This window comes from Culicoides brevitarsis, chromosome 1, assembly GCF_036172545.1.
Source record: "Culicoides brevitarsis isolate CSIRO-B50_1 chromosome 1, AGI_CSIRO_Cbre_v1, whole genome shotgun sequence".
In the NCBI taxonomy this organism is placed as follows: Eukaryota; Metazoa; Arthropoda; class Insecta; order Diptera; family Ceratopogonidae; genus Culicoides; species Culicoides brevitarsis.
In genome coordinates this window covers 37971665-37997232 of record NC_087085.1, presented here as the reverse complement: position 1 = coordinate 37997232, position 25568 = coordinate 37971665, and the positions used below count along the sequence as shown (strand labels likewise).

At 25.9% G+C, this 25568-nt stretch overlaps 1 protein-coding gene across 1 annotated transcript in view; it reads right to left on the bottom strand.

The window, feature by feature from the left end:
* The window catches only part of LOC134837304 (uncharacterized), a 44701-nt gene that overhangs the window by 5879 nt on the left and 13254 nt on the right, over positions 1-25568 (bottom strand). The window contains exons 2-4 of the mRNA XM_063852672.1: positions 23846-23983; positions 22726-22919; positions 17739-18267 (exon numbers count right to left, since the gene is read on the bottom strand). Of these exons, the coding sequence (XP_063708742.1) occupies positions 17739-18267; positions 22726-22919; positions 23846-23960 (838 nt within the window). The 5' untranslated portion in view covers positions 23961-23983. The remainder of the gene's footprint in view (positions 1-17738; positions 18268-22725; positions 22920-23845; positions 23984-25568) is intronic.

Genomic DNA, 25568 nt, shown 5'->3' with positions numbered 1-25568 from the left:
AAATGATAAATTAGAGCTCTCTGACAAATTTTCATCCATTTGGAGCAAGATTTGACAAAAATGGCTTTGACACAGTTTTTGACACAGTTTTTTTGCTCTTGATTTAGTTTTTAAAACAAAACTATGTCAAAGAAAAAATTTTTTTTCAGTTTCAATTTTTTGGCAGTTTTGAGTTATAAAATGATTAAAAATGATAAATTAGAGCCCTCTGACAAATTTCAATCCATTTGGAGCAAGATTTGACAAAAATAGCTTTGACACAGTTTTTGACACAGTTTTTTTGCTCTTGATTTAGTTTTCAAAACAAAACTATGTCAAAGAAAAAAATTTTTTTCAGTTTCAATTTTTTGGCAGTTTTGAGTTATAAAATGATTAAAACTAATAAATTAGAGCTCTTTGACAAATTTTTGTCCATTTGGAGCAAGATTTGACAAAAATGGCTTTGACACAGTTTTTGACACAGTTTTTTTGCTCTTGATTTAGTTTTTAAAACAAAACTATGTCAAAGAAAAAATTTTTTTTCAGTTTCAATTTTTTGGCAGTTTTGAGTTATAAAATGATTAAAAATGATAAATTAGAGCACTCTGACAAATTTCTATCCATTTGGAGCAAGATTTGACAAAAATAGCTTTGACACAGTTTTTTTGCTCTTGATTTAGTTTTTAAAACAAAACTATGTCAAAGAAAAATTTTTTTTTCAGTTTCAATTTTTTGGCAGTTTTGAGTTATAAAATGATAAATTAGAGCCCTCTGACAAATTTCTATCCATTTGGAGCAAGATTTGATAAAAATAGCTTTGACACAGTTTTTTTGCTCTTGATTTAGTTTTTAAAACAAAACTATGTCAAAGAAATTTTTTTTTTCAGTTTCAATTTTTTGGCAGTTTTGAGTTATAAAATGATTAAAAATGATAAATTAGAGCCCTCTGACAAATTTCAATCCATTTGGAGCAAGATTTGACAAAAATAGCTTTGACACAGTTTTTGACACAGTTTTTTTGCTCTTGATTTAGTTTTCAAAACAAAACTATGTCAAAGAAAAAAATTTTTTTCAGTTTCAATTTTTTGGCAGTTTTGAGTTATAAAATTATTAAAAATGATAAATTAGAGCTCTCTGACAAATTTTCATCCATTTGGAGCAAGATTTGACAAAAATGGCTTTGACACAGTTTTTTTGCTCTTGATTTAGTTTTTAAAACAAAACTATGTCAAAGAAATTTTTTTTTTCAGTTTCAATTTTTTGGCAGTTTTGAGTTATAAAATGATTAAAAATGATAAATTAGAGCCCTCTGACAAATTTTCATCCATTTGGAGCAAGATTTGACAAAAATGGCTTTGACACAGTTTTTGACACAGTTTTTTTGCTCTTGATTTAGTTTTTAAAACAAAACTATGTCAAAGAAAAAATTTTTTTTCAGTTTCAATTTTTTGGCAGTTTTGAGTTATAAAATGATTAAAAATGATAAATTAGAGCCCTCTGACAAATTTCAATCCATTTGGAGCAAGATTTGACAAAAATAGCTTTGACACAGTTTTTGACACAGTTTTTTTGCTCTTGATTTAGTTTTCAAAACAAAACTATGTCAAAGAAAAAAATTTTTTTCAGTTTCAATTTTTTGGCAGTTTTGAGTTATAAAATGATTAAAAATGATAAATTAGAGCTCTTTGACAAATTTTCATCCATTTGGAGCAAGATTTGACAAAAATGGCTTTGACACAGTTTTTGACACAGTTTTTTTGCTCTTGATTTAGTTTTTAAAACAAAACTATGTCAAAGAAAAAATTTTTTTTCAGTTTCAATTTTTTGGCAGTTTTGAGTTATAAAATGATTAAAAATGATAAATTAGAGCCCTCTGACAAATTTCTATCCATTTGGAGCAAGATTTGATAAAAATAGCTTTGACACAGTTTTTTTGCTCTTGATTTAGTTTTTAAAACAAAACTATGTCAAAGAAAAATTTTTTTTTCAGTTTCAATTTTTTGGCAGTTTTGAGTTATAAAATGATAAATTAGAGCCCTCTGACAAATTTCTATCCATTTGGAGCAAGATTTGACAAAAATAGCTTTGACACAGTTTTTGACACAGTTTTTTTGCTCTTGATTTAGTTTTTAAAACAAAACTATGTCAAAGAAATTTTTTTTTTCAGTTTCAATTTTTTGGCAGTTTTGAGTTATAAAATGATTAAAAATGATAAATTAGAGCCCTCTGACAAATTTCAATCCATTTGGAGCAAGATTTGACAAAAATAGCTTTGACACAGTTTTTGACACAGTTTTTTTGCTCTTGATTTAGTTTTCAAAACAAAACTATGTCAAAGAAAAAAATTTTTTTCAGTTTCAATTTTTTGGCAGTTTTGAGTTATAAAATTATTAAAAATGATAAATTAGAGCCCTCTGACAAATTTTCATCCATTTGGAGCAAGATTTGACAAAAATGGCTTTGACACAGTTTTTGACACAGTTTTTTTGCTCTTGATTTAGTTTTTAAAACAAAACTATGTCAAAGAAAAAATTTTTTTTCAGTTTCAATTTTTTGGCAGTTTTGAGTTATAAAATGATTAAAAATGATAAATTAGAGCCCTCTGACAAATTTCAATCCATTTGGAGCAAGATTTGACAAAAATAGCTTTGACACAGTTTTTGACACAGTTTTTTTGCTCTTGATTTAGTTTTCAAAACAAAACTATGTCAAAGAAAAAAATTTTTTTCAGTTTCAATTTTTTGGCAGTTTTGAGTTATAAAATGATTAAAAATGATAAATTAGAGCTCTCTGACAAATTTTCATCCATTTGGAGCAAGATTTGACAAAAATAGCTTTGACACAGTTTTTGACACAGTTTTTGATTTAGTTTTTTTCTTGATTTGGTTTTCAAAACAAAACTATGTCAAAGAAAAAATTTTTTTTCAGTTTCAATTTTTTGGCAGTTTTGAGTTATAAAATTATTAAAAAATGATAAATTAGAGCCCTCTGACAAATTTTCATCCATTTGGAGCAAGATTTGACAAAAATTGCTTTGACACAGTTTTTTTGCTCTTGATTTAGTTTTCAAATCAAAACTATGTCAAAGAAATTTTTTTTTTCAGTTTCAATTTTTTGGCAGTTTTGAGTTATAAAATGATTAAAAATGATAAATTAGAGCTCTCTGACAAATTTTCATCCATTTGGAGCAAGATTTGACAAAAATGGCTTTGACACAGTTTTTGACACAGTTTTTTTGCTCTTGATTTAGTTTTTAAAACAAAACTATGTCAAAGAAAAAATTTTTTTTCAGTTTCAATTTTTTGGCAGTTTTGAGTTATAAAATGATTAAAAATGATAAATTAGAGCCCTCTGACAAATTTCAATCCATTTGGAGCAAGATTTGACAAAAATAGCTTTGACACAGTTTTTGACACAGTTTTTTTGCTCTTGATTTAGTTTTCAAAACAAAACTATGTCAAAGAAAAAAATTTTTTTCAGTTTCAATTTTTTGGCAGTTTTGAGTTATAAAATGATTAAAAATGATAAATTAGAGCTCTTTGACAAATTTTCATCCATTTGGAGCAAGATTTGACAAAAATGGCTTTGACACAGTTTTTGACACAGTTTTTTTGCTCTTGATTTAGTTTTTAAAACAAAACTATGTCAAAGAAAAAATTTTTTTTCAGTTTCAATTTTTTGGCAGTTTTGAGTTATAAAATGATTAAAAATGATAAATTAGAGCCCTCTGACAAATTTCTATCCATTTGGAGCAAGATTTGATAAAAATAGCTTTGACACAGTTTTTTTGCTCTTGATTTAGTTTTTAAAACAAAACTATGTCAAAGAAAAATTTTTTTTTCAGTTTCAATTTTTTGGCAGTTTTGAGTTATAAAATGATAAATTAGAGCCCTCTGACAAATTTCTATCCATTTCGAGCAAGATTTGACAAAAAATAGCTTTGACACAGTTTTTTTGCTCTTGATTTAGTTTTTAAAACAAAACTATGTCAAAGAAATTTTTTTTTCAGTTTCAATTTTTTGGCAGTTTTGAGTTATAAAATGATTAAAAATGATAAATTAGAGCCCTCTGACAAATTTCAATCCATTTGGAGCAAGATTTGACAAAAATAGCTTTGACACAGTTTTTGACACAGTTTTTTTGCTCTTGATTTAGTTTTCAAAACAAAACTATGTCAAAGAAAAAAATTTTTTTCAGTTTCAATTTTTTGGCAGTTTTGAGTTATAAAATTATTAAAAATGATAAATTAGAGCTCTCTGACAAATTTTCATCCATTTGGAGCAAGATTTGACAAAAATGGCTTTGACACAGTTTTTTTGCTCTTGATTTAGTTTTTAAAACAAAACTATGTCAAAGAAATTTTTTTTTTCAGTTTCAATTTTTTGGCAGTTTTGAGTTATAAAATGATTAAAAATGATAAATTAGAGCTCTCTGACAAATTTTCATCCATTTGGAGCAAGATTTGACAAAAATGGCTTTGACACAGTTTTTGACACAGTTTTTTTGCTCTTGATTTAGTTTTTAAAACAAAACTATGTCAAAGAAAAAATTTTTTTTCAGTTTCAATTTTTTGGCAGTTTTGAGTTATAAAATGATTAAAAATGATAAATTAGAGCCCTCTGACAAATTTCAATCCATTTGGAGCAAGATTTGACAAAAATAGCTTTGACACAGTTTTTGACACAGTTTTTTTGCTCTTGATTTAGTTTTCAAAACAAAACTATGTCAAAGAAAAAAATTTTTTTCAGTTTCAATTTTTTGGCAGTTTTGAGTTATAAAATGATTAAAAATGATAAATTAGAGCTCTTTGACAAATTTTTATCCATTTGGAGCAAGATTTGACAAAAATGGCTTTGACACAGTTTTTGACACAGTTTTTTTGCTCTTGATTTAGTTTTTAAAACAAAACTATGTCAAAGAAAAAATTTTTTTTCAGTTTCAATTTTTTGGCAGTTTTGAGTTATAAAATGATTAAAAATGATAAATTAGAGCCCTCTGACAAATTTCTATCCATTTGGAGCAAGATTTGACAAAAATAGCTTTGACACAGTTTTTGACACAGTTTTTTTTGCTCTTGATTTAGTTTTTAAAACAAAACTATGTCAAACAAAAATTTTTTTTTCAGTTTCAATTTTTTGGCAGTTTTGAGTTATAAAATGAGTTATAAAATGATAAATTAAAGCCCTCTGACAAATTTCTATCCATTTGGAGCAAGATTTGACAAAAATAGCTTTGACACAGTTTTTTTGCTCTTGATTTAGTTTTTAAAACAAAACTATGTCAAAGAAAAAAATTTTTTTCAGTTTCAATTTTTTGGCAGTTTTGAGTTATAAAATGATTAAAAATGATAAATTAGAGCTCTCTGACAAATTTTCATCCATTTGGAGCAAGATTTGACAAAAATGGCTTTGACACAGTTTTTTTGCTCTTGATTTAGTTTTTAAAACAAAACTATGTCAAAGAAATTTTTTTTTTCAGTTTCAATTTTTTGGCAGTTTTGAGTTATAAAATGATTAAAAATGATAAATTAGAGCTCCTCTGACAAATTTTTATCCATTTGGAGCAAGATTTGACAAAAATGGCTTTGACACAGTTTTTGACACAGTTTTTTTGCTCTTGATTTAGTTTTTAAAACAAAACTATGTCAAAGAAAAAATTTTTTTTCAGTTTCAATTTTTTGGCAGTTTTGAGTTATAAAATGATTAAAAATGATAAATTAGAGCCCTCTGACAAATTTCAATCCATTTGGAGCAAGATTTGACAAAAATAGCTTTGACACAGTTTTTGACACAGTTTTTTTGCTCTTGATTTAGTTTTCAAAACAAAACTATGTCAAAGAAAAAAATTTTTTTCAGTTTCAATTTTTTGGCAGTTTTGAGTTATAAAATGATTAAAAATGATAAATTAGAGCTCTCTGACAAATTTTCATCCATTTGGAGCAAGATTTGACAAAAATGGCTTTGACACAGTTTTTGACACAGTTTTTTTGCTCTTGATTTAGTTTTTAAAACAAAACTATGTCAAAGAAAAAATTTTTTTTCAGTTTCAATTTTTTGGCAGTTTTGAGTTATAAAATGATTAAAAATGATAAATTAGAGCCCTCTGACAAATTTCTATCCATTTGGAGCAAGATTTGATAAAAATAGCTTTGACACAGTTTTTTTGCTCTTGATTTAGTTTTTAAAACAAAACTATGTCAAAGAAAAATTTTTTTTTCAGTTTCAATTTTTTGGCAGTTTTGAGTTATAAAATGATAAATTAGAGCCCTCTGACAAATTTCTATCCATTTGGAGCAAGATTTGATAAAAATAGCTTTGACACAGTTTTTTTGCTCTTGATTTAGTTTTTAAAACAAAACTATGTCAAAGAAATTTTTTTTTTCAGTTTCAATTTTTTGGCAGTTTTGAGTTATAAAATGATTAAAAATGATAAATTAGAGCCCTCTGACAAATTTCAATCCATTTGGAGCAAGATTTGACAAAAATAGCTTTGACACAGTTTTTGACACAGTTTTTTTGCTCTTGATTTAGTTTTCAAAACAAAACTATGTCAAAGAAAAAAATTTTTTTCAGTTTCAATTTTTTGGCAGTTTTGAGTTATAAAATTATTAAAAATGATAAATTAGAGCTCTCTGACAAATTTTCATCCATTTGGAGCAAGATTTGACAAAAATGGCTTTGACACAGTTTTTTTGCTCTTGATTTAGTTTTTAAAACAAAACTATGTCAAAGAAATTTTTTTTTTCAGTTTCAATTTTTTGGCAGTTTTGAGTTATAAAATGATTAAAAATGATAAATTAGAGCTCTCTGACAAATTTTCATCCATTTGGAGCAAGATTTGACAAAAATGGCTTTGACACAGTTTTTGACACAGTTTTTTTGCTCTTGATTTAGTTTTTAAAACAAAACTATGTCAAAGAAAAAATTTTTTTTCAGTTTCAATTTTTTGGCAGTTTTGAGTTATAAAATGATTAAAAATGATAAATTAGAGCCCTCTGACAAATTTCAATCCATTTGGAGCAAGATTTGACAAAAATAGCTTTGACACAGTTTTTGACACAGTTTTTTTGCTCTTGATTTAGTTTTCAAAACAAAACTATGTCAAAGAAAAAAATTTTTTTCAGTTTCAATTTTTTGGCAGTTTTGAGTTATAAAATGATTAAAAATGATAAATTAGAGCCCTCTGACAAATTTTCATCCATTTGGAGCAAGATTTGACAAAAATGGCTTTGACACAGTTTTTGACACAGTTTTTTTGCTCTTGATTTAGTTTTTAAAACAAAACTATGTCAAAGAAAAAATTTTTTTTCAGTTTCAATTTTTTGGCAGTTTTGAGTTATAAAATGATTAAAAATGATAAATTAGAGCCCTCTGACAAATTTCTATCCATTTGGAGCAAGATTTGATAAAAATAGCTTTGACACAGTTTTTTTGCTCTTGATTTAGTTTTTAAAACAAAACTATGTCAAAGAAAAATTTTTTTTTCAGTTTCAATTTTTTGGCAGTTTTGAGTTATAAAATGATAAATTAGAGCCCTCTGACAAATTTCTATCCATTTGGAGCAAGATTTGACAAAAATAGCTTTGACACAGTTTTTTTGCTCTTGATTTAGTTTTCAAAACAAAACTATGTCAAAGAAAAAAATTTTTTTCAGTTTCAATTTTTTGGCAGTTTTGAGTTATAAAATGATTAAAAATGATAAATTAGAGCTCTCTGACAAATTTTCATCCATTTGGAGCAAGATTTGACAAAAATGGCTTTGACACAGTTTTTGATTTAGTTTTTTTTCTTGATTTGGTTTTCAAAACAAAACTATGTCAAAGAAAAAATTTTTTTTCAGTTTCAATTTTTTGGCAGTTTTGAGTTATAAAATTATTAAAAATGATAAATTAGAGCCCTCTGACAAATTTTCATCCATTTGGAGCAAGATTTGACAAAAATGGCTTTGACACAGTTTTTTTGCTCTTGATTTAGTTTTTAAAACAAAACTATGTCAAAGAAATTTTTTTTTTCAGTTTCAATTTTTTGGCAGTTTTGAGTTATAAAATGATTAAAAATGATAAATTAGAGCTCTCTGACAAATTTTCATCCATTTGGAGCAAGATTTGACAAAAATGGCTTTGACACAGTTTTTGACACAGTTTTTTTGCTCTTGATTTAGTTTTTAAAACAAAACTATGTCAAAGAAAAAATTTTTTTTCAGTTTCAATTTTTTGGCAGTTTTGAGTTATAAAATGATTAAAAATGATAAATTAGAGCCCTCTGACAAATTTCAATCCATTTGGAGCAAGATTTGACAAAAATAGCTTTGACACAGTTTTTGACACAGTTTTTTTGCTCTTGATTTAGTTTTCAAAACAAAACTATGTCAAAGAAAAAAATTTTTTTCAGTTTCAATTTTTTGGCAGTTTTGAGTTATAAAATGATTAAAAATGATAAATTAGAGCCCTTTGACAAATTTTTATCCATTTGGAGCAAGATTTGACAAAAATGGCTTTGACACAGTTTTTGACACAGTTTTTTTGCTCTTGATTTAGTTTTTAAAACAAAACTATGTCAAAGAAAAAATTTTTTTTCAGTTTCAATTTTTTGGCAGTTTTGAGTTATAAAATGATTAAAAATGATAAATTAGAGCCCTCTGACAAATTTCTATCCATTTGGAGCAAGATTTGACAAAAATAGCTTTGACACAGTTTTTTTGCTCTTGATTTAGTTTTTAAAACAAAACTATGTCAAAGAAAAATTTTTTTTTCAGTTTCAATTTTTTGGCAGTTTTGAGTTATAAAATGATAAATTAGAGCCCTCTGACAAATTTCTATCCATTTGGAGCAAGATTTGACAAAAATAGCTTTGACACAGTTTTTTTGCTCTTGATTTCGTTTTTAAAACAAAACTATGTCAAAGAAAAATTTTTTTTTTCAGTTTCAATTTATTGGCAGTTTTGAGTTATAAAATGATTAAAAATGATAAATTAGAGCTCTCTGACAAATTTCAATCCATTTGGAGCAAGATTTGACAAAAATAGCTTTGACACAGTTTTTGACACAGTTTTTTTGCTCTTGATTTAGTTTTCAAAACAAAACTATGTCAAAGAAAAAAATTTTTTTCAGTTTCAATTTTTTGGCAGTTTTGAGTTATAAAATTATTAAAAATGATAAATTAGAGCCCTCTGACAAATTTTCATCCATTTGGAGCAAGATTTGACAAAAATGGCTTTGACACAGTTTTTTTGCTCTTGATTTAGTTTTTAAAACAAAACTATGTCAAAGAAATTTTTTTTTTCAGTTTCAATTTTTTGGCAGTTTTGAGTTATAAAATGATTAAAAATGATAAATTAGAGCTCTCTGACAAATTTTCATCCATTTGGAGCAAGATTTGACAAAAATGGCTTTGACACAGTTTTTGACACAGTTTTTTTGCTCTTGATTTAGTTTTTAAAACAAAACTATGTCAAAGAAAAAATTTTTTTTCAGTTTCAATTTTTTGGCAGTTTTGAGTTATAAAATGATTAAAAATGATAAATTAGAGCCCTCTGACAAATTTCAATCCATTTGGAGCAAGATTTGACAAAAATAGCTTTGACACAGTTTTTGACACAGTTTTTTTGCTCTTGATTTAGTTTTCAAAACAAAACTATGTCAAAGAAAAAAATTTTTTTCAGTTTCAATTTTTTGGCAGTTTTGAGTTATAAAATGATTAAAAATGATAAATTAGAGCTCTTTGACAAATTTTCATCCATTTGGAGCAAGATTTGACAAAAATGGCTTTGACACAGTTTTTGACACAGTTTTTTTGCTCTTGATTTAGTTTTTAAAACAAAACTATGTCAAAGAAAAAATTTTTTTTCAGTTTCAATTTTTTGGCAGTTTTGAGTTATAAAATGATTAAAAATGATAAATTAGAGCCCTCTGACAAATTTCTATCCATTTGGAGCAAGATTTGATAAAAATAGCTTTGACACAGTTTTTTTGCTCTTGATTTAGTTTTTAAAACAAAACTATGTCAAAGAAAAATTTTTTTTTCAGTTTCAATTTTTTGGCAGTTTTGAGTTATAAAATGATAAATTAGAGCCCTCTGACAAATTTCTATCCATTTGGAGCAAGATTTGATAAAAATAGCTTTGACACAGTTTTTTTGCTCTTGATTTAGTTTTTAAAACAAAACTATGTCAAAGAAAAAAATTTTTTTCAGTTTCAATTTTTTGGCAGTTTTGAGTTATAAAATGATTAAAAATGATAAATTAGAGCCCTCTGACAAATTTTCATCCATTTGGAGCAAGATTTGACAAAAATGGCTTTGACACAGTTTTTTTGCTCTTGATTTAGTTTTTAAAACAAAACTATGTCAAAGAAATTTTTTTTTTCAGTTTCAATTTTTTGGCAGTTTTGAGTTATAAAATGATTAAAAATGATAAATTAGAGCTCTCTGACAAATTTTCATCCATTTGGAGCAAGATTTGACAAAAATGGCTTTGACACAGTTTTTGACACAGTTTTTTTGCTCTTGATTTAGTTTTTAAAACAAAACTATGTCAAAGAAAAAATTTTTTTTCAGTTTCAATTTTTTGGCAGTTTTGAGTTATAAAATGATTAAAAATGATAAATTAGAGCCCTCTGACAAATTTCAATCCATTTGGAGCAAGATTTGACAAAAATAGCTTTGACACAGTTTTTGACACAGTTTTTTTGCTCTTGATTTAGTTTTCAAAACAAAACTATGTCAAAGAAAAAAATTTTTTTCAGTTTCAATTTTTTGGCAGTTTTGAGTTATAAAATGATTAAAAATGATAAATTAGAGCTCTCTGACAAATTTTCATCCATTTGGAGCAAGATTTGACAAAAATGGCTTTGACACAGTTTTTGACACAGTTTTTTTGCTCTTGATTTAGTTTTTAAAACAAAACTATGTCAAAGAAAAAATTTTTTTTCAGTTTCAATTTTTTGGCAGTTTTGAGTTATAAAATGATTAAAAATGATAAATTAGAGCCCTCTGACAAATTTCTATCCATTTGGAGCAAGATTTGATAAAAAAAGCTTTGACACAGTTTTTGACACAGTTTTTTTGCTCTTGATTTAGTTTTTAAAACAAAACTATGTCAAAGAAAAATTTTTTTTTCAGTTTCAATTTTTTGGCAGTTTTGAGTTATAAAATGATAAATTAGAGCCCTCTGACAAATTTCTATCCATTTGGAGCAAGATTTGATAAAAATAGCTTTGACACAGTTTTTGACACAGTTTTTTTGCTCTTGATTTAGTTTTTAAAACAAAACTATGTCAAAGAAATTTTTTTTTTCAGTTTCAATTTTTTGGCAGTTTTGAGTTATAAAATGATTAAAAATGATAAATTAGAGCCCTCTGACAAATTTCAATCCATTTGGAGCAAGATTTGACAAAAATGGCTTTGACACAGTTTTTGACACAGTTTTTTTGCTCTTGATTTAGTTTTTAAAACAAAACTATGTCAAAGAAAAAAATTTTTTTCAGTTTCAATTTTTTGGCAGTTTTGAGTTATAAAATTATTAAAAATGATAAATTAGAGCTCTCTGACAAATTTTCATCCATTTGGAGCAAGATTTGACAAAAATGGCTTTGACACAGTTTTTTTGCTCTTGATTTAGTTTTTAAAACAAAACTATGTCAAAGAAATTTTTTTTTTCAGTTTCAATTTTTTGGCAGTTTTGAGTTATAAAATGATTAAAAATGATAAATTAGAGCTCTCTGACAAATTTTCATCCATTTGGAGCAAGATTTGACAAAAATGGCTTTGACACAGTTTTTGACACAGTTTTTTTGCTCTTGATTTAGTTTTTAAAACAAAACTATGTCAAAGAAAAAATTTTTTTTCAGTTTCAATTTTTTGGCAGTTTTGAGTTATAAAATGATTAAAAATGATAAATTAGAGCCCTCTGACAAATTTCTATCCATTTGGAGCAAGATTTGATAAAAATAGCTTTGACACAGTTTTTTTGCTCTTGATTTAGTTTTTAAAACAAAACTATGTCAAAGAAAAATTTTTTTTTCAGTTTCAATTTTTTGGCAGTTTTGAGTTATAAAATGATAAATTAGAGCCCTCTGACAAATTTCTATCCATTTGGAGCAAGATTTGATAAAAATAGCTTTGACACAGTTTTTGACACAGTTTTTTTGCTCTTGATTTAGTTTTTAAAACAAAACTATGTCAAAGAAATTTTTTTTTTCAGTTTCAATTTTTTGGCAGTTTTGAGTTATAAAATGATTAAAAATGATAAATTAGAGCCCTCTGACAAATTTCTATCCATTTGGAGCAAGATTTGACAAAAATGGCTTTGACACAGTTTTTGACACAGTTTTTTTGCTCTTGATTTAGTTTTTAAAACAAAACTATGTCAAAGAAAAAAATTTTTTTCAGTTTCAATTTTTTGGCAGTTTTGAGTTATAAAATTATTAAAAATGATAAATTAGAGCTCTCTGACAAATTTTCATCCATTTGGAGCAAGATTTGACAAAAATGGCTTTGACACAGTTTTTTTGCTCTTGATTTAGTTTTTAAAACAAAACTATGTCAAAGAAATTTTTTTTTTCAGTTTCAATTTTTTGGCAGTTTTGAGTTATAAAATGATTAAAAATGATAAATTAGAGCCCTCTGACAAATTTTCATCCATTTGGAGCAAGATTTGACAAAAATGGCTTTGACACAGTTTTTGACACAGTTTTTTTGCTCTTGATTTAGTTTTTAAAACAAAACTATGTCAAAGAAAAAATTTTTTTTCAGTTTCAATTTTTTGGCAGTTTTGAGTTATAAAATGATTAAAAATGATAAATTAGAGCCCTCTGACAAATTTCTATCCATTTGGAGCAAGATTTGACAAAAATAGCTTTGACACAGTTTTTTTGCTCTTGATTTAGTTTTTAAAACAAAACTATGTCAAAGAAAAATTTTTTTTTCAGTTTCAATTTTTTGGCAGTTTTGAGTTATAAAATGATAAATTAGAGCCCTCTGACAAATTTCTATCCATTTGGAGCAAGATTTGATAAAAATAGCTTTGACACAGTTTTTGACACAGTTTTTTTGCTCTTGATTTAGTTTTTAAAACAAAACTATGTCAAAGAAATTTTTTTTTTCAGTTTCAATTTTTTGGCAGTTTTGAGTTATAAAATGATTAAAAATGATAAATTAGAGCCCTCTGACAAATTTCTATCCATTTGGAGCAAGATTTGACAAAAATAGCTTTGACACAGTTTTTGACACAGTTTTTTTGCTCTTGATTTAGTTTTTAAAACAAAACTATGTCAAAGAAAAAATTTTTTTTCAGTTTCAATTTTTTGGCAGTTTTGAGTTATAAAATGATTAAAAATGATAAATTAGAGCCCTCTGACAAATTTCTATCCATTTGGAGCAAGATTTGATAAAAATAGCTTTGACACAGTTTTTTTGCTCTTGATTTAGTTTTTAAAACAAAACTATGTCAAAGAAATTTTTTTTTTTCAGTTTCAATTTTTTGGCAGTTTTGAGTTATAAAATGATTAAAAATGATAAATTAGAGCTCTCTGACAAATTTTCATCCATTTGGAGCAAGATTTGACAAAAATAGCTTTGACACAGTTTTTTTGCTCTTGATTTAGTTTTTAAAACAAAACTATGTCAAAGAAATTTTTTTTTTTCAGTTTCAATTTTTTGGCAGTTTTGAGTTATAAAATGATTAAAAATGATAAATTAGAGCTCTCTGACAAATTTTCATCCATTTGGAGCAAGATTTGACAAAAATAGCTTTGACACAGTTTTTTTGCTCTTGATTTAGTTTTTAAAACAAAACTATGTCAAAGAAAAAATTTTTTTTCAGTTTCAATTTTTTGGCAGTTTTGAGTTATAAAATGATTAAAAATGATAAATTAGAGCCCTCTGACAAATTTCTATCCATTTGGAGCAAGATTTGATAAAAATAGCTTTGACACAGTTTTTTTGCTCTTGATTTAGTTTTTAAAACAAAACTATGTCAAAGAAATTTTTTTTTTTCAGTTTCAATTTTTTGGCAGTTTTGAGTTATAAAATGATTAAAAATGATAAATTAGAGCTCTCTGACAAATTTTCATCCATTTGGAGCAAGATTTGACAAAAATAGCTTTGACACAGTTTTTTTGCTCTTGATTTAGTTTTTAAAACAAAACTATGTCAAAGAAAAAATTTTTTTTCAGTTTCAATTTTTTGGCAGTTTTGAGTTATAAAATGATTAAAAATGATAAATTAGAGCCCTCTGACAAATTTCTATCCATTTGGAGCAAGATTTGACAAAAATGGCTTTGACACAGTTTTTTTGCTCTTGATTTAGTTTTTAAAACAAAACTATGTCAAAGAAATTTTTTTTTTCAGTTTCAATTTTTTGGCAGTTTTGAGTTATAAAATGATTAAAAATGATAAATTAGAGCTCTCTGACAAATTTTCATCCATTTGGAGCAAGATTTGACAAAAATGGCTTTGACACAGTTTTTGACACAGTTTTTTTGCTCTTGATTTAGTTTTTAAAACAAAACTATGTCAAAGAAAAAATTTTTTTTCAGTTTCAATTTTTTGGCAGTTTTGAGTTATAAAATGATTAAAAATGATAAATTAGAGCCCTCTGACAAATTTCTATCCATTTGGAGCAAGATTTGATAAAAATAGCTTTGACACAGTTTTTTTGCTCTTGATTTAGTTTTTAAAACAAAACTATGTCAAAGAAAAATTTTTTTTTCAGTTTCAATTTTTTGGCAGTTTTGAGTTATAAAATGATAAATTAGAGCCCTCTGACAAATTTCTATCCATTTGGAGCAAGATTTGATAAAAATAGCTTTGACACAGTTTTTTTGCTCTTGATTTAGTTTTTAAAACAAAACTATGTCAAAGAAATTTTTTTTTTCAGTTTCAATTTTTTGGCAGTTTTGAGTTATAAAATGATTAAAAATGATAAATTAGAGCCCTCTGACAAATTTCTATCCATTTGGAGCAAGATTTGACAAAAATAGCTTTGACACAGTTTTTGACACAGTTTTTTTGCTCTTGATTTAGTTTTTAAAACAAAACTATGTCAAAGAAAAAATTTTTTTTCAGTTTCAATTTTTTGGCAGTTTTGAGTTATAAAATGATTAAAAATGATAAATTAGAGCCCTCTGACAAATTTCTATCCATTTGGAGCAAGATTTGACAAAAATAGCTTTGACACAGTTTTTTTGCTCTTGATTTAGTTTTTAAAACAAAACTATGTCAAAGAAATTTTTTTTTTTCAGTTTCAATTTTTTGGCAGTTTTGAGTTATAAAATGATTAAAAATGATAAATTAGAGCTCTCTGACAAATTTTCATCCATTTGGAGCAAGATTTGACAAAAATAGCTTTGACACAGTTTTTTTGCTCTTGATTTAGTTTTTAAAACAAAACTATGTCAAAGAAATTTTTTTTTTTCAGTTTCAATTTTTTGGCAGTTTTGAGTTATAAAATGATTAAAAATGATAAATTAGAGCTCTCTGACAAATTTTCATCCATTTGGAGCAAGATTTGACAAAAATAGCTTTGACACAGTTTTTTTGCTCTTGATTTAGTTTTTAAAACAAAACTATGTCAAAGAAAAAATTTTTTTTCAGTTTCAATTTTTTGGCAGTTTTGAGTTATAAAATGATTAAAAATGATAAATTAGAGCCCTCTGACAAATTTCTATCCATTTGGAGCAAGATTTGATAAAAATAGCTTTGACACAGTTTTTTTTTTCTTGATTTATTTTTTAAAAAAAAACTATGTCAAAGAAATTTTTTTTTTCAGTTTCAATTTTTTGGCAGTTTTGAGTTATAAAATGATTAAAAATGATAAATTAGAGCTCTCTGACAAATTTTCATCCATTTGGAGCAAGATTTGACAAAAATAGCTTTGACACAGTTTTTTTGCTCTTGATTTAGTTTTTAAAACAAAACTATGTCAAAGAAAAAATTTTTTTTCAGTTTCAATTTTTTGGCAGTTTTGAGTTATAAAATGATTAAAAATGATAAATTAGAGCTCTCTGACAAATTTTTATCCATTTGAAGCAAGATTTGACAAAAATAGCTTTGACACAGTTTTTGACACAGTTTTTGATTTAGTTTTTTTCTTGATTTAGTTTTCAAAACAAAACTATGTCAAAGAAAAAAAATTTTTTCAGTTTCAATTTTTTGGCAGTTTTGAGTTATAAAATGATTAAAAATGATAAATTAGAGCTCTCTGACAAATTTCAATCCATTTGGAGCAAGATTTGACAAAAATAGCTTTGACACAGTTTTTGACACAGTTTTTTTGCTCTTGATTTAGTTTTTAAAACAAAACTATGTCAAAGAAAAAATTTTTTTTCAGTTTCAATTTTTTGGCAGTTTTGAGTTATAAAATGATTAAAAATGATAAATTAGAGCTCTCTGACAAATTTTTATCCATTTGAAGCAAGATTTGACAAAAATAGCTTTGACACAGTTTTTGACACAGTTTTTGATTTAGTTTTTTCTTGATTTAGTTTTTAAAACAAAACTATGTCAAAGAAAAAAAATTTTTTCAGTTTCAATTTTTTAGCAATTTTGAGTTATAAAATGATTAAAAATGATAAATTAGAGCTCTCTGACAAATTTTTATCCATTTGAAGCAAGATTTGACAAAAATAGCTTTGACACAGTTTTTGACACAGTTTTTGATTTAGTTTTTTTCTTGATTTAGTTTTCAAAACAAAACTATGTCAAAGAAAAAAAATTTTTTCAGTTTCAATTTTTTGGCAGTTTTGAGTTATAAAATGATTAAAAATGATAAATTAGAGCTCTCTGACAAATTTCAATCCATTTGGAGCAAGATTTGACAAAAATAGCTTTGACACAGTTTTTGACACAGTTTTTTTGCTCTTGATTTAGTTTTTAAAACAAAACTATGTCAAAGAAAAAATTTTTTTTCAGTTTCAATTTTTTGGCAGTTTTGAGTTATAAAATGATTAAAAATGATAAATTAGAGCCCTCTGACAAATTTTTATCCATTTAGAGCAAGATTTGACAAAAATAGCTTTGACACAGTTTTTGACAAAGTTTTTTTGCTCTTGATTTAGTTTTTAAAACAAAACTATGTCAAAGAAAAAATTTGTTTTCAGTTTCAATTTTTTGGCAGTTTTGAGTTATAAAATGATTAAAAATGATAAATTAGAGCTCTCTGACAAATTTCAATCCATTTGGAGCAAGATTTGACAAAAATAGCTTTGACACAGTTTTTGACACAGTTTTTGATTTAGTTTTTTTCTTGATTTGGTTTTCAAAACAAAACTATGTCAAAGAAAAATTTTTTTTCAGTTTCAATTTTTTGGCAGTTTTGAGTTTTAAAATGATTAAAAATGATAAATGAGAGCCTTTTGATGATTTTTTATCCATTTGGAGTAACGTCCGGAGTTTTGATAGTTTACTCCGAGTCGACTCTAATAATTTATATTAAAAATAATTTTTTCAATTAAAAATTGAAAATAAATAAATTTTTCCATTCATAAAACCCACTTCTGGTTAAAGTTTTTAAATAAAAATCCGTATCAAAGCTAATGAAATTTGTTGAGTGACGACATAAAATCTCTATCTAACAAGTCATTTTAAAATGAAATTTTGATTAGATTTTAAAAGCAGCACGATAGAAAACTTATTAAAAACTTGTCAAACAAAAAACTTATGACGTTCCCAAGGAGATCTTCCAACATCATACGGAAATGGGATTAACGTTCTCTCTCTTTTTCCCATTTTCCGAAATCATGAAGCACAAAAACTCATACTCACTGAATCCCATGACAAAAGGTGCAGCAAAATTACTCTGATTGTTCAACAGGAAAAATTTGTCACCAACTTCGAGTCGATGATGTCCCAATCCCATCAAAATATCGGCTTGCAAATGCATGGACCATTCAAAGTAATTTTTGCTGGCGATCCAAGGACCTTTTGCTGATGAAAATAACGTCGCATTTGTCGATTTTCGATGAATTTCCACGTAAATTGATGGCTCGAATACCATCACGTTGTAATTTTTTGTTTCTTCTAGAATCTGCCTGTTATTCGTTTTAGCGTTAATATCACTCGTAATCTGTATCTCGACAATGTCGGCACTTATTTCATTAACAATTAAACGCATGTTGTCAACTGCCATTTCGCCATCGAGCGACGTTTGACTCAATGCTGGCACTAATGTCGCATTATTGCTCCATGGCGTCGAGGATGTCAGATAACGATGTCTTGATGGCAACGAGTGATAGCAACCGTGGGAATACATGAAACAGCAGCCACGCAGTTTGCAAATTTGCTCGGAAATGTTCTGTGTGGAGTAAATGAAAATAAATTACGGCTTTTTGTTTGTATTTTTTTTGCAGCATTTCGAAGAAAAATTGCGGTATTATACTGAATTTGTGTCATTTAGTGTATCACGTGATGTGAAATGTTAACTGGGTCAAAAATTATAAAATTAATATTTGAAATGCGAATTTGAAGAAAAATTTTAAAATTTATAGTAAGACGACATCCTGAAAAAATTTCATTGAAAATCTATATTTTTCAATATAGAGAAATTTTAAAATATGCATCGGGTCAAAAATTTGAAAATGCTCAATTGTTTAAGATTTAAAAGAAAAATTTAGAAAAAAATTTAAAAAATTTTAAAAATTTAATGAGCATTGGGACTAAATACTAAACGAATAATTAAGTTTGAAATTTGCATATTCATTCGATAGACATTTCGAAATGTGCACTGGGGCAAAAATTTCAAATACAAAATTGTCCACAATTTGAAAGGAAAATGTAGATAAAAATTTTAAATGAACATTGGAAAAATCAGCACGTAGACATTTTAAAATGTGCATTGGGATAAAAGTTTAAAGGCAGATTTGACAAAAATTTGTATTGTGCATTGGGATATTATTTCAAAATATTCATTAGAATGAGTATTTAAACGAATATTTGAGTGAAAATTTTAAATATTCAAACGGTAGACATTTTAAAATGTGCATTGGGCTTAAAATCGTGTACTTAACGTTAAAATGCGACTTTTTCATTCTTTTGATGAAAACTTTCTAAATTTTTTTATTGTATGTTATTTTTTCTCATAAATGTACGAACATCATGATTTTTTTCTCTCTCATTTCTTTTTTTTTATCTAGATGAAAATGTTTGTGATTATAATAAGCCGCTTAATGACTCTTCCGTGAAAATAAACAGAACATAATGTTCAGAGCAATTTTATGCAATAACAGTTACTATTGATAATTATTTCTATTGCGTCTCATTAAAATTAACTTGCGTGGATGCGCTTTCTAGAAAATTGCCGGTAAACAAGTTAATTCGCGTTGCCCACGTTTCTTTTAAAGACAAAATAGGTCAGATCATGTTTTCTTTACGCAATCGTAATTCAGGTCAAAACAACAACTTTTGGGTCATGCCGAGTCAACAACCGAATTATTCATGACATTTGAGCCATTAAGAAAAAAAAGGTCAGGTTTCATCTCTTAAAACGAGTTAAAGAGAAGAAGAGGTAAAACAAGAAAGGCAAAGAAAATTGTTGCTAAGTGAAATCAATTTGCTTATTGCTCACAAAAAAAAAGTAAATCAAATCTATCTCATGTGTGAGTTGAACGATATTCAACAACTTTCAGATTGATATTTGAATTTTAATCAAATTTTCTCGCATCAGTTGCCATAAAGGAAAATTAATGCGAAAAATTTAGATTAGGATTCAATTTATATAGAATTTTTTTTCTGTTCACCTTGGAGAAGAGAATACGAAACGTCGATTTATTTTAAAAATAAATTGAAATTCTGACACAATTGTGTTAGATTCAAATCAGGATAAAAATAAATAATTTGACGTCAGTTGAGGAATTTCCATGACGAATTTATGTGAAAAGAGAAATATTTTAGAAGCAAAAATAAAGCAAGCAAAAATAAAAAGGATTTATGGAGAAAGGTAAGTAAAAATATTATTCAAGCGCATTTTTTTTACCTTATTGGATTACTTTATTTATGATTTTTTTTAAATTTTTGTACTCCTCAAAAAAAAAAAAAAATTGACGGACAGACTCCATTAAAATCCAACAAAAATTATTAATGCGTCAAAAATCTAAATTTATCAAAGTTATGATGAGTTTGGAATATTTTCGATGATAATTAAAATGAAAATTATTTAAAGAAAGTTATATTAAACAAAAATTGCTTTGAACGAAAATATGGTTAAAGAGAATAAATTTGTCTTTTTTCCAATGAATTCATAATTTATGTTAATGAATTATGTAAATTATTTGGTTTTTTGAACTTTGTGGTTCGAATATGAACTACTGAACTTGTATTTGATGTCAAGATCTAAGGAATTCAGTTAAATTTTATTTAATTTTAAATTTATTTTTTTTTTAATTTTAAAAAATTATTTTTTCTTAATTCTGTAAATTTATTTAATTAAAATAAATTTAATATTTTTTCATTTTTTTTTAAATATTTTTATTTTTCTCATTTTTTTTTAATTTAGTAATTGCTGAAATTATTTATGAAAAAAATTTCGATAAAAAAAAATAATAACATTTTCAAGCCTTTTAGTGAAGTTTTCACCTTCATAGCTTAAAATAGATTTAAACAAAAATCATAAAAAAATTGTTTTCATTTCGCCGAACTTGTTATTCTTTCACTTTTTTTATGTCCTCAATTCATAACTTTCACATGGTCTACTGAATAATAAGAATGGAAATTTGTGTCATACCAACCGAGATTTTTTCTATCCTTGTTATCGTTTACTTGGAATTTGAACTTTAATAAAAACGCGTTTTTTGTATGTTTTGACCTATCAATGCAAAAATGAGCAAAAGAATGCTCATTCATTGCTTCGTACAAATTTTACTCCGTTTGTTAACAATCGCGTGTCTTTTATTGACAAATATTGAAATATTTGACTTAATTTTTGGCTCTATGGGAATTTCCATGAAAATATATGAATATTTCAATATAGAAAAATATTTTTGAATTAGCGAAAAGGCAATATTCAAATTTATGAAATTTTAATTTTCATTAGAAAAAAACCAGACAATTGAAATTAAATGCAAATATTTTTTTTACAAAAAAATTGTCAACTCATCTATTTTTCTCCAATTTTCTGAGAAGGAAAAAAACGATACAAAATATTTTTTTTACAGCGAAAAAGTAAACCTAATTCCTTCATATGTGAATAAAAAAAATTACCTTAAATATTTGCGCGAGAATTCGTAATAATGTTCGAAAAAAAAACCTAATATAAAAATTGTTCAACATGTCAGGAAATGCTTGAAGCTCATATATATAAATTTTCCGCAAATAAAGAAAATATTCACAGACAAATTTTATTAAATTATTGTGCACTCATGCCAACGTAAAATACTCACAAAATATAATAATTCAAGTGGTAATAAAATACTTTGTTGATGAAAATCAATGAAAATTCCATTGTGCGAAAATGGAAAACAAATTATTTGATCTTCGTTCAAAGAGGAGTTTTTCCACATACGATGACGACGCGATAAATGACGATAATAAAGTGTGAGAAGTGTTTTTATTTACTCAAGTGTATCGCTTTAAATGACATTAAAATTTCGTGGAAATTCGGTAATTGGGAATGCATGACATGGAATAATTTTTGATGATAGAGCGGAGACAATTTCGCTTTATGGGAACGCTTTGTCATGCAAATCAATCAATTAATGTATTCGGGAAAATTTAAATTAATTAGTTGAGGAATTTGGAGGCAAGAGCAATATGTAAAAGTGGTTTGTATAAAAAATTAATTTTGAAGGATCAGGTAAGATAAGATTTTTAATTTAATTTTTTACAATTTTTCAACTGTATATTTCATCCCAGTGCATATTTTAAGTTTTTTTGTAAGTATTATGAATTTGACATTTGCCCCAGTTGACATTTTAAATGTTTGCCCTAATGAACATTCAAGAATTTTGACCCAATGCACATTTAAAAAATTTTACCCAATGAACATTTAAAAATTTTTCCCAATGCACATTTTAAAAAATTTTCCCAATGCACATTTTAAAAAATTTTACCCAATGAACATTTAAAAAATTTTCCCAATGCACATTTTTAAAAATTTTCCCAATGCACATTTAAAAAATTTTGCCCAATGTACATTTAAAAATTTTACCCAATGCTCATTTTAAAAATTTAACCTAAGACACATTCAAAATTTTTGTTTCAGATAACATTTTGAAACTTTACCCCAATTCACATTCAAGACTTTCATCCCAGTGCACATTTTCGGTTTCTGACCTTACTGACATAAACTCAAATCTTTGTATTCGTATTTTGGTAGTCATTTTCTACTGGTTTGGATTAAAGCTTTGATATTTTTATGTTTTTGCCAAATCGTAAAACTAAATTTTTATGAAAGAAATTCCTTCGTATATCAAGTTACAGAAGTTGAGAAAGGTAGGACACTTAATGTCATGTTTACAACATAGCTTGTCTCAAGAAATGTCTCGTCGTAAACCTTGAGACACGAAAGAATTTTGTTTATTGTCACGACCGTATAATTAAATTCTTGTTTCACTTCATTCAATTATTATTTTCCATAGTCAAGCCTTCAGGAACAAAGACAATTTCACACTTGACGAGTATGCAAAAACAACTCCATTCATCCACGTTTATAATAAATATTTATATCGTCATTGTTGGTCTTGATGTTATTTCTAGCACATCATCAAGCAAGCGAGACGATGAGAAGTAAACAAATAAACAAAGATAGAAAACGATTTACCTTCGGCCCACATGGCAAGAAATAAATATCGTAATATCCGCAAGTTCCGTATTCCTTAACATACGCAATTGGATTCAGTTCTCTGGAGTAGAAGACGACATAGGCAAGTGTGGGAAGACAAATTGCCACAGCAATAGTAACAATCATAGCTCGCATCGTACGATTTAGCAGCAACTCATGAATGAAAGACGTTTCTGGACAATAGAATAATAATGAAAATTAAGTTGAATTTCCTCGAGTGAAAATAGGGAGGTACAAGAGCTAAAAATTAATTCGATTTTTTAAAATCATAAAATTAAAAACTAATTTGAAAATAATTAAAATTATAAAAATATTCGAAAATAATAATAAAAACAAAAAAATTAAATAAATATAAATAATTAAAAAATAAATATAAAAAAATAAAAACAAATAAATATCAAAAAATAAATTTAATATAATTAAAAATAATTATTAATAATTTTAATTAAATTATTAATTAATTAAATTTATTTTAATTTTTTAAATTTATTTTTAATTTATTTATCTTTTTTTTAATTATTTCAAAGTTTTTTAGTTTTATAATTTTTAATTTAATTTGTTTGTTTTAATTTTTTATAAAAAATCATTAAAAAAATTTTCTTTACAAAATTGACAATTCCTTATATTTTATTTTTTTATTTTAAAAATTTTATTTTTTAAATAATTTTCAATTTAAAAAAAATAAAATATAAAAAATTGTAAATTTTTCAAAATCAAAAGAAAGTCAAAACAAACAAATTAAATTAAAAATTTTTAAAACAAAAAAATTAAATAAAAAAGATAAATAAATTAAAAATATTTTTTTTTACAAAATTGATCATATTTTTATTTTATTTAATTTTTTTTAAAGTTTTTTTTAATTTTAAAAATTTTAATTTATTTTTTGTTTAAATTTTTATTTTACAAAATTGAAAATTTTTTTCTAAATATTTAAAAATGTACAAAAATATTAAATTTTTAACAGAAATGTTAAATTTGAAAAAAAAATGCTTAAATATTTTTTAAAATTTGAATATTTTCTTCATTTTAAGATATTTAATATTAAATATCATATCTCAGAAGAAATCGAAAACATTTTTAATTATTATATCGACCTTACTTCCATATTTTTTGTTTTCTTTTCGCGAAATTTCCTCAGGATACTTGATTGGATAGCCATATTCCTGCAATTCAACGTCATCCATTATTTCGTTCGTGTCATCGGAACGTGTCATGTTGTCATAAACATTAATCGCACCTATAACGGGAAAAAACATAAAGGATTTTAATAAAAACTCTCCGTCACAAGTGCTTCCGACTTGTTGATCGATTACATGGAAACACACAAAAAAAGAAGAAGGAAGACACCCAAGTCGATATTAATAACACATGTGCTATGATTTTCTTCAAGGTTACCTCATCTCAGTTCATTTTTATGGTAATTACTTTTGTTGCTTTCTTCAGAAACGTGCCTTGTGCCATAATTCCAATATTAACATTGAGAAGAATAGTAATAAAACGGAAGATAAATCTACTTAAACGATTATTTGAAGTGTTTTTGCAGCATAAGTAGATAATTCTACTATCGTCAACGTACAAAAATGATGAAGGATTACCCGGTTCACGAAACATGAAATTGAACGAAGGGAACATTTTATGAAATGAAGCAGTAAAAAAAATACGTTGGCGTAGTCACAACAACTTTAATGATGGATTTGTTTATCAAAAAGTTCATGCATCGAAAGATGTTGTGATGCGGAAACGTGAAAAAAAGAGGAGACGGCGAGACAGACAAACACAAGCATGACTACATTATAAATGAGGGAGTCACGATGCAATCTTTTTTTGGGTAAGTAATGCATATTTTGTCTGCATATTCGGGATCAAGGATTTTTTTTTGCTTTAAAATAACAAGAAAAAGGTTCGTTTGCAGATTTTTATCTTTTTTTGGCATCAGCGAAAATTTTTTTCATCTTTAGTACCAAGAATTCGCATTTAAAGTTCAGACACATAATTTAAAAAGAGAATTTTTGAAAAAAATATGAAAAGAAGATAATAACGGAAAAGAAAATTCTCATGAGAAATAGGCTAAAAAGCTTCCGCAACAACAAATTCTATAAATATGTGTCACTCAAAATCAAGCAAAACAAAATTCAATGAATCGAAAAAGTTCACAAGCACTCCCAAAGTATCAAGTAACAAAATAAGGCAATAACATCATTTCAAGACGAGCATCAGGTGTCGTCAAAAATAGCAAGACTACGTCAAATGCGAAAAGCAAACTATAACAAGATTACAGTTTAGATGATCAAGTAGCAGTTCACAACAAAAATTCTGAAAATTACTTCGTTTTGTATTTAGGCTGATACAATAATCGAAAATTTTTGGGATTTGTAAGTTTTATTTTTTTTTTTTAATTTTTTATTATCGAAAAAGAAAAAAAATTACCTTTTTAAATTAAAAAAAAAATATTAATAAATAAATAAACAAATAAAAAAAAATTAAAATTAAAATAAAAAAAAAATTAATTAAAAAAAAAAATGAAATAAAAAATTTCTAAAAAATAAAAAAAAATTATTTAAAAAATCTTTAAATTAATATTAATTAAATTAATAAAATAAAATTTATAAACAAATAAAAATTTCTTACAAAATCTAATTAATAGTTAATGAACAATATTACCTGATGATTTAAAAAAAAATTGCCCTATGAACAATTTGATTTAGATTTTTACGCTAAACGTCACAAAAATTAAGAAAAACCTCACTCTGAAAGAATAAGCGAACGAAGAAACATGTAATTTTATTCTTCTAGGTAAAATTTAAGAAAGAGAATCAGTTGTG